This window comes from Heteronotia binoei, chromosome 13 (genome assembly GCF_032191835.1).
Source record: "Heteronotia binoei isolate CCM8104 ecotype False Entrance Well chromosome 13, APGP_CSIRO_Hbin_v1, whole genome shotgun sequence".
Classification (NCBI taxonomy): Eukaryota; Metazoa; Chordata; class Lepidosauria; order Squamata; family Gekkonidae; genus Heteronotia; species Heteronotia binoei.
In genome coordinates this window covers 70,095,569-70,109,391 of record NC_083235.1, presented here as the reverse complement: position 1 = coordinate 70,109,391, position 13,823 = coordinate 70,095,569, and the positions used below count along the sequence as shown (strand labels likewise).

Sequence of the window (13,823 nt, the reverse complement as noted above, 5' to 3'; positions counted from 1 at the left end):
CTGGAGCGTTTTTTTTTTTTGTATTTGTTGTTTCAGGTGGCAAAGAGATCCACTGTGGGAATGCCCCATAGGGTAAAAATAGGTTGGATGTACTGATCTGCGAGGGACCCTCCATGGTTTGCTATATGTACCTGCTGATGGTGCCTACCCATGATTGGTGTTCCCTGGCAATGTGATGGCCTGAAGGCAAGCACTGTGTCTCAGGGGCCAGAACCATGCTTCCAACACTTCTGCATTTTAACAGTCTGGAACCTGTGCCTCCCTTGCCAGTTCACGTAGAATATGGCAGAGATATTGCCTGTATCAAGACGGAGTTTTCCCACCTAGCCACTAAGGAATCTACAGGTGCCCCAATGAATTGGACACTGAGTTGGTTCCATTCTAATTTTTTTCCCAGCTTACATTATGATGGTAACAGGTTCTCATTGTAAGAGTTATATTGCCAGTTAGTAACTCCCTTGAGTCTACCAGCAAGAGCCAATCATCCATATACGGGAATACGATGCATCCTTGAAGGTGCAGAAAGGTGACCATTAGGGCCACGTGTTTGGTAAATAACAGGGGGCGGCTGCCAAAAGGCAAAGCACAACATTGATAACCCTTTCTTTTTTAACGGAAACAGAAGTATCTCTTGTAGTCCGCATGAATTGCAATGTGAAAGTAGAAATCTTGCACATCAATAACAGCGAACCATTGTGTTTTAATAAGTGCACCAGAGATCCCGGGGAAACCATTTAAAATTTTGTTAACCACAAATAAGTGTTCAACCTTCTGAGATCTAAAATTGGACAGGAACCACCGTCCTTTTCTACTAGAATTTTTTTAAAAAAAATAAAACCCAGGCCTGAAACTTCTTGAACTGCCTCCGTCTGCAGAAGGGTCACAAGCTGAGGACGTAACTCAGGTAAGTGATTATCTATCACTAGTGACACTAACTGAACAGGTAGTAGGGAGCAAAATAACCATGGGCCATGACACAAAGGACCTAGTAATCGTTAGTAATGTCCTGTCGGTGTTTGAGAAATGAACATAATCTATCCGTAAAAACAGGATTAGAACCGTCAAACTAATCTAATCAGAAAGCCCCTAAGAGTCCTTGGAAAGGCTGATGCTCCATCTTCTGTCTGGAGCCACATATCCTAGCAGACAACTGGCAAGTGGAAGATGACCTCTGAGCAGGATATTGATATCTGGATGGTCCTTGAGGAAATCGATCTCTGCGGGTAGGGTACCACTGTTTGAAGGATGTCAACGGGAGCTGATTGCAAGACTCCCAGAGATCTAGCCATCTGGCAGTTTTTCTTGATCTGTGCCAATGTGTCATCAACGGTCTCGGAAAACAGGATTGTTCCTTCAAAGGGAAGATCTTCAGACTTTAGTCTGGTCTCTGGAAGAAGCACTGTAGAATGCAGCTAAGCATGGTGGCAAATTACCGTATTTTTCGCACCATAAGACGCACTCCCCCCCCCCAAAAAAAGTGGAGGGGAAGTGTGTGCGTCTTATGGAGCGAAGGTACCGTACGTACCTTCCTCCGGGGGGGGGGGGGGGGGGGGGCGATCTGCTGCCTCCGTCCCGGCACTTCCCCACGCCTGCCTGCCTCCAGCTCTGACACTTACAGCAAGCGCCAGGATCGCGCCCTCCGCCCTCCGATCCCAGCGCTTGCTTTAAGCATCAGCGCCGAAGCCATGCAAACAGGCAGGGAGAAAGCACTCCGCCCCCTCCACAGCCGGCGCTCGCGAAGCGCTGGGTTTGCAAAGGGGGCGGGTGCTTCCTCTGTGCCTGCCTGCCTGGCTTCAGCTGCTGCTTATAGCAAGTGCTGGGATCGGAGGGCGGAGGGAGCAATCCTGGCGCCTGCTGTAAACATCAGCTGAAGCCAGGCAGACAAGCACGGAGGAAGCACCCGCCCCCTCTGCAAACCCAGCGCTTCACGAGCGCTGGCTGTGGAGGGGGCAGCATGCTTTCTCCGTGCCTGCGTGCCTGGCTGGGAGACAAGCGGCGAGATCGCTCCCTCCACCCTCATCGCAAACGCAGCACTTCGCAGGGAGCGATCTCGCCGCTTGTCTCCCAGCCAGGCACGCAGGCGCAGGGGAAGCACGCCAGCGCCTGCGTGCCTGGCTGGGAGACAAGCGGCGAGATCGCTCCCTCCACCCTCATCGCAAACCCAGCACTTCGCAGGGAGCGATCTTGCTGCTTGTCTCCCAGCCGGGCACGCAGGCGCGGGGGATCTTGTCGCTTGTCTCCCAGCCAGGCACGCAAGCGCGGGGGAAGCACGCCAGCGCCTGCGTGCCTGGCTGGGAGACAAGCGGCGAGATCGCTCCCTCCACCCTCATCGCAAACCCAGCACTTCGCAGGGAGCGATCTTGCTGCTTGTCTCCCAGCCGGGCACGCAGGCGCGGGGGATCTTGTCGCTTGTCTCCCAGCCAGGCACGCAAGCGCGGGGGAAGCACGCCGCGCTTGTGTGCCTGGCTGGGAGACAAGCGGCGAGATCGCTCCCTCCGCCCCCATCGCAAACCCAGCACTTCGCAGGGAGCAATCTTGCCGCTTGTCTCCCAGCCAGGCACGCAAGTGCGGGGGAAGCACACCGGCGCCTGCGTGCCTGGCTGGGAGACAAGCGGCGAGATTGCTCCCTGCGAAGTGCTGGGTTTGCGGTGGGGGCAGAGGGAGCGATCTCGCCGTTTGTCTCCCAGCCAGGCACCTGTGTCTAATGGTCCAGAGCGTCCAATGGACCGAAAAATACGGTACAACAGAGGAAAAAATGGCCCTGATGGCTAAACCAGCTGTGTGCCGAGCCACATCTCTCTGTTGTTCTGATTATCTGACAGCTTCAGATTGTAGAACTATGGCTAGATCCTTCCCGTCTTCTGGTATAAGTTCCAGGTAGGAAGACGTTTACTGCCATAAAAACAGCTGATATGCTGCCATTATGGCCTGGTAGTTTGAAATGCCCAATGTTAAGGCCAATCAGGAGTAAGTTCTATGACCTAAAGAGTACAGTTTTCTTGCCTCCTTGTCAGTAGGGGGAAACATGGTATAATGACCTCCCCCTTGTCTGTTGCTCCTCAGCTATCAGGGGTAGGTGGGTGAAAAGTTGAATCCTCTTGTTTAATCCTGTAAAGATTTTCAATGTGTCCAGGCATAGCAGGGGCAGAGGCAGTCTTTTCCCACACTTCCCTGTAAATATGCCAAAAGCTTTCCAACACAAGGAATGCTACTGTATTTGGGCTATCAGAACTTAAATACCCAAGGATCTCATCTCTAGGCTTCTGTTCCGTGGCGGTAATATTGATTTCCAGAGCCTGGGCCATTCTCATCTGCTCTGCACAGATCCTCATTCAGTGAGCCTGCTGCAGCATTCCCAACCTGTTCATCGGGAGTTCTCAGAACTGTGTTTAGATCCAGACAGTAACTCATCCTCTCCCTCATCAGAGTCACCTGCAGGCACTTCAGAGTGTGGTTCGGGGGTAGGGGTGGACAAAGATGCAGGCTGATAGATCCAAGGATGTGAGGGGGTCAGAACGGTTCCAGATCACTGTACTGCAGAGATGGAAGGTAGTCAGGACAAGTTCTGTAGGTAAGTTGGGGACACAGAGTATGGGTATGGCCGCCATGGGAATGGAGGATATGGATGACGCCAACGTAACTGGATCCATAGAAGCTGTTTTTGGATCCACAGAGGGAATTGGATCGGAGGTGATGTCTCCTTCAAGGATAGAATGCAAAGGTGAGACCGAAAGCAATGACAGAGTCTTCAGGGGTTGAGTAATGGGAGCCAAAGATTCAGGCAATGGATCCTTAAGAACCAAGCAGGGTTGATGAGATCAATATTCTGGCTTAGATCTATCCTTATGCTTTGATTTTGTCTTGCTCTTCTTAGCTGGTGGTTCTGATGCAGTACGTGAAGCCAAAATAGCTGGAGCAAACAGGCTGGAGATAAGGAACGTTGTTGAGTAGGTTAGGAATGTGTCACTGATGGAACCAAGGTCATGGAGGTCAATTTCAGGTCTAGCCAAGTGGATGGTGTGGACTGAGAAGGTCTATCAGGAGACACAGCCTTCTCCCATAAGACAGATTTCAAACTGGATGTTCTATTGTACCTCGCCTTTGAAGTAAACTACTGACACACTCAGCAAGCCCCTATGTTTCGCTCTTTGCCCAAGCACAGAAGTCACAAGCTGAGCTCATCGAAATGGAGCATTCTAGGACGGCAGTCGGTACACTTTTTAAACAGGTCATTTTGCATCATAATTCCCTCAGGGAAACAGGGAGCCCTTGGAAGAAAGCCAGGGCACTAAGGCAGCCCTTCAGGCTCAAAATGGTCAAATTATGTAGTTTTCCTTTCCTTCTTTTTAAAAGTACAATAGGAAGATTATCACCTTAAAAAATGGACATTTTTTTTCCTCCTTCCCTCCCAAGGAGACCAAGGAAGCAAAGAAATTATCTGTGAAGAAAGCTGGCTGAAAGAACCTTCTCCAATGGTGGCAAAACTGAACTGAGGGGGAAGGGGTGCCCCCCCCCACAGATCATATGACTGTTTGAGGCGCAAAAGAAAATGTCTCACAATGAATCCAGAGGAGGGGGCACCCTCTAGGTGAGTTTTTAGCTTTAGAATGAATCCCTGCACAGCAGGCCTGCCTGGCTGCAGTCCCAATGGGGGGCTGCACAGAAGATGGATTTAGCTTCTATTCCAGCAGACACCATTATGCATCCCACCAGTGCCCACCTGAGTGATCTCACGCTCCCATTTTGTGCTAACTGCCCAAGCTATTTTCTGTTTTAGGGTTTGTAGAATCTTTCGGGCTCAAGTGCCGTGCTCTACTGGAGAAAGTTTTCCTTCCAGACGTTTCGTTAGCTGCGGAGAACATCCTCAGTGGCGTTGCAGCCGGAGCAGGCGCGCTGACCTTCTTGGCTGCTGTGCATTGAGTGGGGCCAGGGCTGCTGGAGAGCTGCTATTTCTAGGCTGGAGGGGGTGTGATGTAAGGGCAACTGGTTTGTGGATGTGCCCATTGTTTGGTGGGGCTTCCTGGAAGGGTAGTGATAAGGAAACTGGCTGTTGAATGTTACCATTGTTCTGTGTTAACTGCAGGGAGGGTTGGAAGGGGTGTGAAGATAAGGAAGATGGTTGTTGACTGTGCTGATTGTTCTGTGGAATGTGCTGGTTGTTCTGTGACTTTCTGCAATTTGTAGCAGCTCTCCAGCAGCCCTGGCCCCACTCAATGCACAGCAGCCAAGAAGGTCAGAGCGCCTGCTCCGGCTGCAACGCCACTGAGGATGTTCTCTGCAGCTGAGAACGAAACGTCTGGAAGGAAAACTTTCTCCAGTAGAGCCCGAAAGATTCTACAAACCCTAAAGCTGTAAAAACCTGAAATCTTTGATATTTTCTGTTTTGTTCCCCAGTGTTGAGCATATATGACTACCTATTCAGTCGAATTGAAATCCCGCCCCGATGAAGAAGAAAAGCTTCTCTCTCTGTAATTATCAGCCCTAACTTGGAAAATCAGGAACATATGGACAAGAAACAACAATCTTGCACAGTTCTTTCACACATACAGAATAAAGAAGGCAACAAGAAATAAATATTTTGTAATAAAGAACGGTGTGTACATTTGATGCGTGTCATTGTCCTATGCAACTTGGCACAAGTCTTAAGGAAAGTTATATTAAATAAGCAGAGTAGTGTTTTGCACTTTGTAAAACAGCAAGAGCTACAGATACTTAAGAATAACTAACATATATCCTCCTAGGAGGTAAAGGCTCTAATGGTAAATCAATCTTATATATGAAACGTCCTACGCACTTTGAGATATCCAAAGAGCAAGAGGGAAACTTTCCATGGCAACTTAAAATCACCTGGATTTAAAAATTAATCCACCCTTCTTCGGTTTGCCCAAACATAAACATAATGTTTTGCTCCATAGGTCCATATATGCAACCAAATACGCTGAGACCAAGGATGCAAACACTGTGTCGTCTTTCTCTCCCCTTTCCTGGTCATGTGCTCAGTTACACATGAGGCAATCTGCATGATCTAAATGCTGTTGAACCAACACAGAGGTTGTTCTAGAAGCTGCCTAGATGGCTGATCAACTACGATTCATGTTTAAGCTGCAGCCTGAGATTCTAAGAGGAACACTGAAACAGAAATATTAAAAGGATATCAACAACTCCTTCACCTGGTACACAATATTAAGATTACTGCTGGCACACCACTAGCTGAATGCAATAATTACCCTTGTATAGAAGGTTAGGGTCAAAGGTCAGCTGACATCAGAAGGACACATACACACCCATTCTCTTACAACTGTTAATGGCAAAATTATACTGTAATTAGAACTATTAACTCGTAACTCTTAAGACTGCAATCCTTGAACCCTATTTTTCCTCCAGAGAACTCAAAACAATTTTCATATGGTTGCCATAGCCTCCTTTCAAGCAGTGTTCTGTGTCAGATCCAAACTTAAGAGTAAAAACTTCTGTATACTAGCAAATGCTTCAGAAAGCAAGTGTTCCAATTGCTCCCATCACACTTAGAACATTAAGCCTTGCTTCACCCTTAGTTTAAGCAGTGCAACTATTATCATGGGCCCTTACACCACACTCAAGAGCAGACAATTATTTACACGTCTTAGCTAGCTTCACCACAGCCAGTGGTATACCACCAACATTTCAACTATGAGCACAACAATGACGGCTGCGAGCGATTTGCCATTAACTTGGGGGCAAACGGCAATTGCCCATAGATGAATATCCAAATGGATCAATACTCCTGAACCCTGGAAGCCAAGCAGCCGGAGATGGCTCGAGACAGGCAAAGACAAGGCAAGCCACCCTGAGCCCATTTCGAGATGGAGAGGGATATAAACCTAATGAAATAAAATAGACTGATAAATCAACACTGTCTTCCTTTGCCTTTACTGAGGTACCAGCCCTTTAAGGCAAGGGGAAGTACGACAGAGCCCGATATATGGTAGCACAGTATTGGTTGGCCCACTTCCCTCAGGCTCTTGACTCCAAGGGGAGGGGGCAGTGGGCAACCCATTCCTTGGCTTAGCTTCTTCCTGTTACAACTAGGAGGGCAAGGACAGAGATCAAGATCTACTACATTTCCAAAAAAAACCACTGGCATCTGGAAGGGGGCAAGGGCAAGCAGAATACGGGTGAGCCCCCTCCCAGACCTTTCTGTAAACTGTAAGGGGAGGAGCCCTGGCCTCTACAACAGAACTGCAAATGAAAAAAAGGCTCCACAAAGTTTTTATTCGGCCTCCTCAACTTCTGTTCCCTCAGCAAGTTAGGAATTTTCCACTGGGCTTAAGCAAAAACCTCAACGTATCAGGAGGCGTGAGGCTTAAGAGCGAGCAGAAATGAGAAAGCTTCACACAGAGCCCAACATTCAGAAGCGCAACACAGGAGCCTGAAAAAGTTATCAGGCACTCCGGATGAATAATGGTGGGCAAACAGGGCACAGTCATACCCAGCAAATCATGACTCGAACACCAGTTTCCTGATTAATGTATAACTGGTTATAAAAAGATAGGGGGGAAGGGGGGAGTGGCTGAAGATAGCCTTCCAAGGGAGACAGGATATCCTTTGTTTGCAGTCTCTATTAAACTGCCCCTAGCGAATGCAGAAACTGTAAACCCCTTAATGCTTGGCAGTTGGGAGAAACATTCCAGAGCATGCAAGAATGGGCTCTGCTGTCTCAACAGTTATGATGCAGTTATATTTGGCTGAAATCTGCATGTCAGAAACAGTGTTATGAATAACCAGAGAGCCCCATCAACTTGCAGCGTGCATGCTAATGAGGGAAACAAGGAATTTTAAAACGCTAGACAGGATAATCTTTCTCCTTATAGTGCTGGATTTCTTTACATTTTAAAAAAAAATACCTACAGCTACCAGTTAACATTGGTGATATCCTTAAGCACGCACACGTATCAGTATGTAAGAATCCGAGAAAAGAGGCCAGAAGTGGATTTGCTGGCAATGTGTACAGAAGGGCACAAGGCACCAAGGACTGGATACAAAACAGATTAAACCGGCTAAGCTTCCCATGGCAGCACTGAACTAGACTCTCTCCTGCTGTGCGTTAAGCATTTCAAACACCTTGAATGAAGCCTGAAATCCCACTTTGCTTCCTTCTGACTCCCTAGCTGAGCTGGAGAAAGGATTGCACAAGATCAAAGGGTCATGAATATTCTGGGCTAGGATGTTATTAACCAAGGCCTATCAAGTTCACCAAAACATCACCTAGTAAACCACTGCAAGGAGGATTATCTTCACCACTGCTGACGCCATCTCCAAACATGAACCTATCCCTTGATAGAGGAGTTCTAGCAGCAGATTAAGCAGCATGGTTGGATGGAGTAGGCTAGCAGCTTCAAATAGTATGCCCTAGGATTCTTGTATGTTCCTTCTTCCAAATGCAAAGTTGTACAATTAGATTAAGGAAATCAGTACATGCAAATCTGCAGGCAGAAATCACAATGTATTGTTGCAGAGCTTGATTAACCCCCCCCCCCCAAGACAGTTATAAGACTAGGACAGATGCTCAGGGAAGGAACAGAGATGATATGCTTTGGGACTGGAATGCACTATAGCCAAGGGGCTGTTACTGCCCTCAACAGCAGAGAGTAATTCTGCAACACATACCCCATTTGGCAATCTCAAATGCAGAATCTAGTGGCAAAGTGTTCCCAAACTGTTAAGTTATTAGATGTGAAAGTTTAGACGGCCTTGATAAAGCCGTCTGACCTCAGCCTAGTGATGGGCTACAATTTCCTGCTAGTCACATGTGGAAGCTAGTCAGGGGCGCTGCAAGTTCTCAAACAAACATGGGAGATCTACTTTTACATTCAGTCTTAAAACAGAAGGCTTAAATTAGTTCTCTGTTAACGCTGGGAAACTGCCATGGAATATGAATTGGGAGCAACACTCTGCAGCCACACACACATTTCTTTCTTCACTCGCACCTTGAATTTCCTTGCTTACCTAAAACAACTAAACCAGTCCCCCCAAAAAGATTATTATATGCAGACAAAAAAAAAAAACCCAACACATAAACCTCTCATTTAATGGAATGCTAATGATAAATACGCTTACAAAAACAAGGAAGTTTTGTAACCACAAGATGAAAAAAGAATCCAATTTTTCACAGAAAGCTATGTTAGAACAGAAGGCTGGTATATTCTGCTTCAAAGAAAAAAATGCTGTTTATGATTTTAAGCAACAACTAATGTCTGCAATATAGTATAAAATAAAGCCTCTCAAAACAATCTTCAATCTGAAGCTCTTTGGCCACAACACGCAGAAAAAAAAAGACTTCAAAACTAGTAGAATTCCCCTTTTCATTTAACAAAGGCACCAAGTTTCCAAACACAATATTTCCTGTATACACGAGTATATAAATACTGGACTATGTACAAAGTACAGAAAGAAATTTATTACATTACTTTCTTTCCTGCAACATTTTTATAAAGCAAGTTATACTCACTATGCAGACAAACAGACACATAGCAGTTTAGGAATAGGTTTCCCTGATCAACTAACGTGCATTTCATTTGATATCCTTTTATTCCCTGTATGAATGGAAATGTGCATGTGTGTGGAAGTTACATGTATTTTCCCATGTGACATACACGCCAGTTTTCACTCATCAGTATGTACATTGCCACCCTCGTACTAGCATATAAAAGAAGCATGCATGAAGCAACCCTAATTTTATGGCAAAAGCCCTGAAAGAGAAACAGTGATATTTTCCTCCTGCTAAGATTAGCCAGGGACTGTTTAGAAACCTGTCAGAGCCAAAAATCTAGGACATGGTAGGGCTTTCTTAGCAGTACTCCTCAAATTTCAGAACATGTTTTCCTGTAAAATCTACCAATACCCATTCTTGACTAATTTGAACATGTGCAACATGTACATGCTTAACTAAGCATTTCATGGTGTTTTATTACCATATATGGTTAGCTATTGTTACAGCTTGAGGTTTTCTTCCATATAAACTATTAATTTGTTCATTTTACTCTATTTTGCAAAACCACCTTGAAAAGGAGACACACACATCCCTTTTTAATAAATTAATGCATCAAAAGATAGAGCTTATTGTAAGTAGTCTGAGTAAACTCAGAATCCCACTATCAAGTAGCTACAATATAAACATAACTAAAGCTCAAGCAGAAACTGGCATGCATTAGCAAAGCTATTTTTAAATTATCAGCTACATTAAAATGGAAAACTATTTTTTTTATTCCTCAGGGTAGTAAAAATCTCTCTCAACTATTTAACAAGCATATAGTAAATTCTGTGCAAATAGTTCATCCCCAGACCCTTTTTTCTTCTTCCTTCAGGACCAGACACCGGCTTTAACAATAGCTAAGCACAGAAAAAGAAAAGCTGGGCTTTAGCCACTTGCTGCTATTTTGCTAGCAAACAGCACTGCTTTAAGCTCTCAACTCCCATCCCCCCCCACACACACATAACCCCCCTTTCATTTGCTCTGCCAAAGGAACTCGCCCTCAGCCAAGGTCATGTAAAGTTTTGCTCAAGTTTAGCTCACAGGGAGAGAGACGGAGAAAAGAACCCTAAAGCTTGTCTGAAATTGTTGTTCTTTCCCTCCCTGCTGGTTTGCAAGTTATTAAAAAGCATAAAAATAGCTAGAGCAATCCATGCAAGCAATGAAAGGGAGGAGGAAGGTGGGGGGGGGGAGAAAAAAAAAGTCCCTGCTTCCTGGCAGACATTTTGGTTCTTGTTTACATTTGCAGTCTGTGTGTTTCTCTTGTTGCAGAGCAATATGGCTGTCTAAAGAGCTGACAGTTCTGAATTCACAACCACTTCTAGCTGCAGCCGCCCAGTATCAAAGGTTGTGTTTAAAATAATCAAGACACTGCTCATACAAGACAAGGAATTCCTCCCACCCCTTCTCTTTGCATGGTTTTAAGAAGCAGCAGCCTTAAACAACTCAAGGTATTTAAGAGTGGTCTCTGATTTGGCATTTGCAAATTATTTGCCGAGGGGGGCTTTCCAAGCGAAGGGAAAAAGCACTGCAGAGGTTGCAATTCATTCGGAGAAGCAAGGAATATCCAATGCGTTAAGGAGAGACCTACTCCGATGCAAAATTTCACTTCAGCCCACAGGAAGCAAAGATACTGCAAAAAGAACAGCATGAACCTGTGAAGTTTCAGCTACTTACCATTTGATGATGGTGGTGGCTGCTGGGAATGTTGGTTTCTTGAAAAAAAGCACTCAAAGCAGTCTATGTTTAAAAAAAACACATACACATAAGCCTACCATTAGAACAAGGGGGAACAAGTCAACGAGGAAAATCAGTCAGCGCAAGATTACCAAAAATATTCTGCAGGACAATTAAAGGGGAGGAAGCAGGCCTGATCACCCGCTCATCCCCCCCTCCCCGAATACTTCAACAAGAAGCAAACCACCTAAGTTCACAAACAGAGCTCTCTTCAGCTCTTTGCATCTTCCCATGCTCCCCTAACCCTCCAATATTGGCTTTGGACACCTTTGGAATGTTGCCTTCCTATCTCTTTTTGGACTAGAGGGAGAGAAGGGGTTTGTATTATTGTTTAAAGGTACACCAGCCAGCCCAAAAGAAAATGCACTTCACGCACACTGCTCTCATCTCCACCGGAGAGAAATCTAGCACCCAGAAAACAATGCTCCAGATTGAAGAAGGAATTGGGGGATTGCTGCTTGCAAGGCAGCCAGCACCCAAAGGGGTCACTTGCTTCAAATAAAAATCGTGGCGAGGAGAGGTTTCTTCCACTCGCTTTTTGGAGTGTAGCAAATCACGCAAAAGGAAAGTGGACCGAGGGAGACACTTGTTTCATTGGAGGCCAAGGGGGTTGGCTGCGACCAGCGTTTTCCTGCTCCGGCTTCCATTAACCAAAACAAAAGAATGCAAAACTTAAAACGGGGCGGCGGTGGAGGAGGAGAAGGAAGAGGCTTCGGCCACGCAAATTAATCACGCTCGCCGGCGATTACAACACAGGCGAGCCGTTCCCTTGCGTAGGCAAGACACACACACACACACCGTGTGCTAGAAAGCCAGTCGAGTGCAGGGAAGAAAAAGGAGTCTCCTTCGCACACCAACCAGGCTAAGTGCCCCAGATGACCACACAACACACACACAAAACACCTGGGAGGGGAGGGGAATGCAAGCAAAGAAGAAACACCCCGTCTCTCTTGCCCAGCTACCGCAGGGCCTAACGTTGCTCTCTGCTTTCTGGATCACTTCGGGAGGCTTTTTTTGCCCCCCGCTCCACGCAAGGCATGCTCCTTTCCCCTTCGCTCTCCCACATTCCACCCCCCCAAAGCTCTTCCAAAGAATCGTCCAGATCTGCTTTTCTTCCAAAGCGGCCTTGCAGTTTGGGGGAACGTCCCCTCTCTCTCCCCACTCCCCTTTTTCCCACGCCCGGCAGCGGCAAACAAGAGCTGAGTCAACGCGCAAAAGGCCCAGCGCCTTCCCAGGCAGAAGGAGACAATAGTCCTTCCAATTCCTTGGATGGAGCGTTGCTATGCCTAGCGACCGCACTATACAGAGGTGCGGCCTTCCGCGTGTTACACCGTGGGGTGCATTTTTTTGTTGGGGGGGGGGGGAGACAATCCCTGAAAGCGATCGGTCCCCAGGAGCCTCCTCCGGAGCGTGCGCTCCCACCACTCCTTCCAAAGCTAACAAAAAACCTGGGAATGGGGAATGGGTGGGGAGGAACGACGCCCCCTTTCCCACTCCTGCCGCTCGAGCCGCCCGCCACGCACCTCGAACTGCCAGTGGGCCGCCTGCAGCAGCTGCTTCGCTTGATCCGCCGCGCAGCCCGCCGCCAGCACGAACTGGTTGATCATGACCTGGTGCCGGAGCTCCTCCATATTCACCGACATGGCGAGGGAAACGAAACCACAACAAGGGAGGCGGCGAGCCGGGCGCGCTCGTCGCCGGAGGCGGTGCGTGGTTGGGGGGGGAGGTGGGGGGGAATCCACCAAGGGCTCCTTCTCCTCTTCCACCGCCGGCCCCGGGATCAGAAGCGTCCGGCTCGCGCCCCCCCCTCCCCCCGATAGGTGAAAGCCAAGTCGGCCGTCTGGGCCTTGCCTCTTTCTTCAAGCCGCACCGACAACGCGGTGTTGATATCCTCCCCCCCTCCACCCCTCGCCAGCCTAACACGCCACAAACAACAGCAGCCGGGGGAGGAGCATGTGGGCAGGGGAGGAAGCCGGAGGTGTCTCAACGTTCGACTCTTCGCGTTCGGAGCCCGCTGATTGGCCGCGCGAGCGTTCTCTACGAGTCTCAACGTTCGATTCGAATCTTCCAGGCGGTGGATGTTTCTCTTTCTTCTGCCCGCCTCCTTCTTTTCGAGAGCGCGTCGTTCATTGGGCGGAATGAGGCCCCGGGCTCTGTCCCTTATTGGTCAGAGGCTATGTTTTGGCTGAGGAAAAGGCTCGCGATTGGTCTGTTTCTTCTCGTAAGGGAGGGCTGGAGCGATGTTCTTGTTTGAACTGGAAATCCTATCCCTTTTGTCGATTGGCTGCTTTGCCCTTCCCCTCGCGTTATTTTTTTTTTGTTCCCCCCCCTCTCCTGTTCTTTAAAAAAAAAAAAAGTGTCGTTTGTAAAAGCGAAGTTCATTGACGAGCTGCGCTGCAAGCGACGCGCTCAGCTGGGGAAACAAAAAGAAGCAGCCGTGAATCATTTCCGAGTCAAAAGGCTGGTCGTCTGAAAACTAAACTTATCACCTCGTACGAATGTATTACAACACACAATCACACACACACACATATATAGAAAATGCACATAGCCGTTCTTTGAAATGCTGCTCAGAACT

The 13,823-nt window shown here is 47.5% G+C and overlaps 1 protein-coding gene across 2 annotated transcripts in view; it reads right to left on the bottom strand.

Annotated features, from left to right (window-relative positions):
- The window catches only part of UBALD2 (UBA like domain containing 2), a 57,446-nt gene extending 44,101 nt beyond the window's left edge, over positions 1–13,345 (bottom strand). Inside the window, exons 1-2 of one of the 2 annotated variants that reach the window (XM_060253546.1) lie at positions 12,769–13,345; positions 11,186–11,248 (exon numbers count right to left, since the gene is read on the bottom strand). In XM_060253546.1, the coding sequence (XP_060109529.1) occupies positions 11,186–11,248; positions 12,769–12,888 (183 nt within the window). In that variant the 5' untranslated portion in view covers positions 12,889–13,345. The remainder of the gene's footprint in view (positions 1–11,185; positions 11,249–12,768) is intronic. The other variant, XM_060253547.1, reaches the window with a different exon arrangement.
- Between the last annotated feature and the right edge of the window lie 478 nt (positions 13,346–13,823).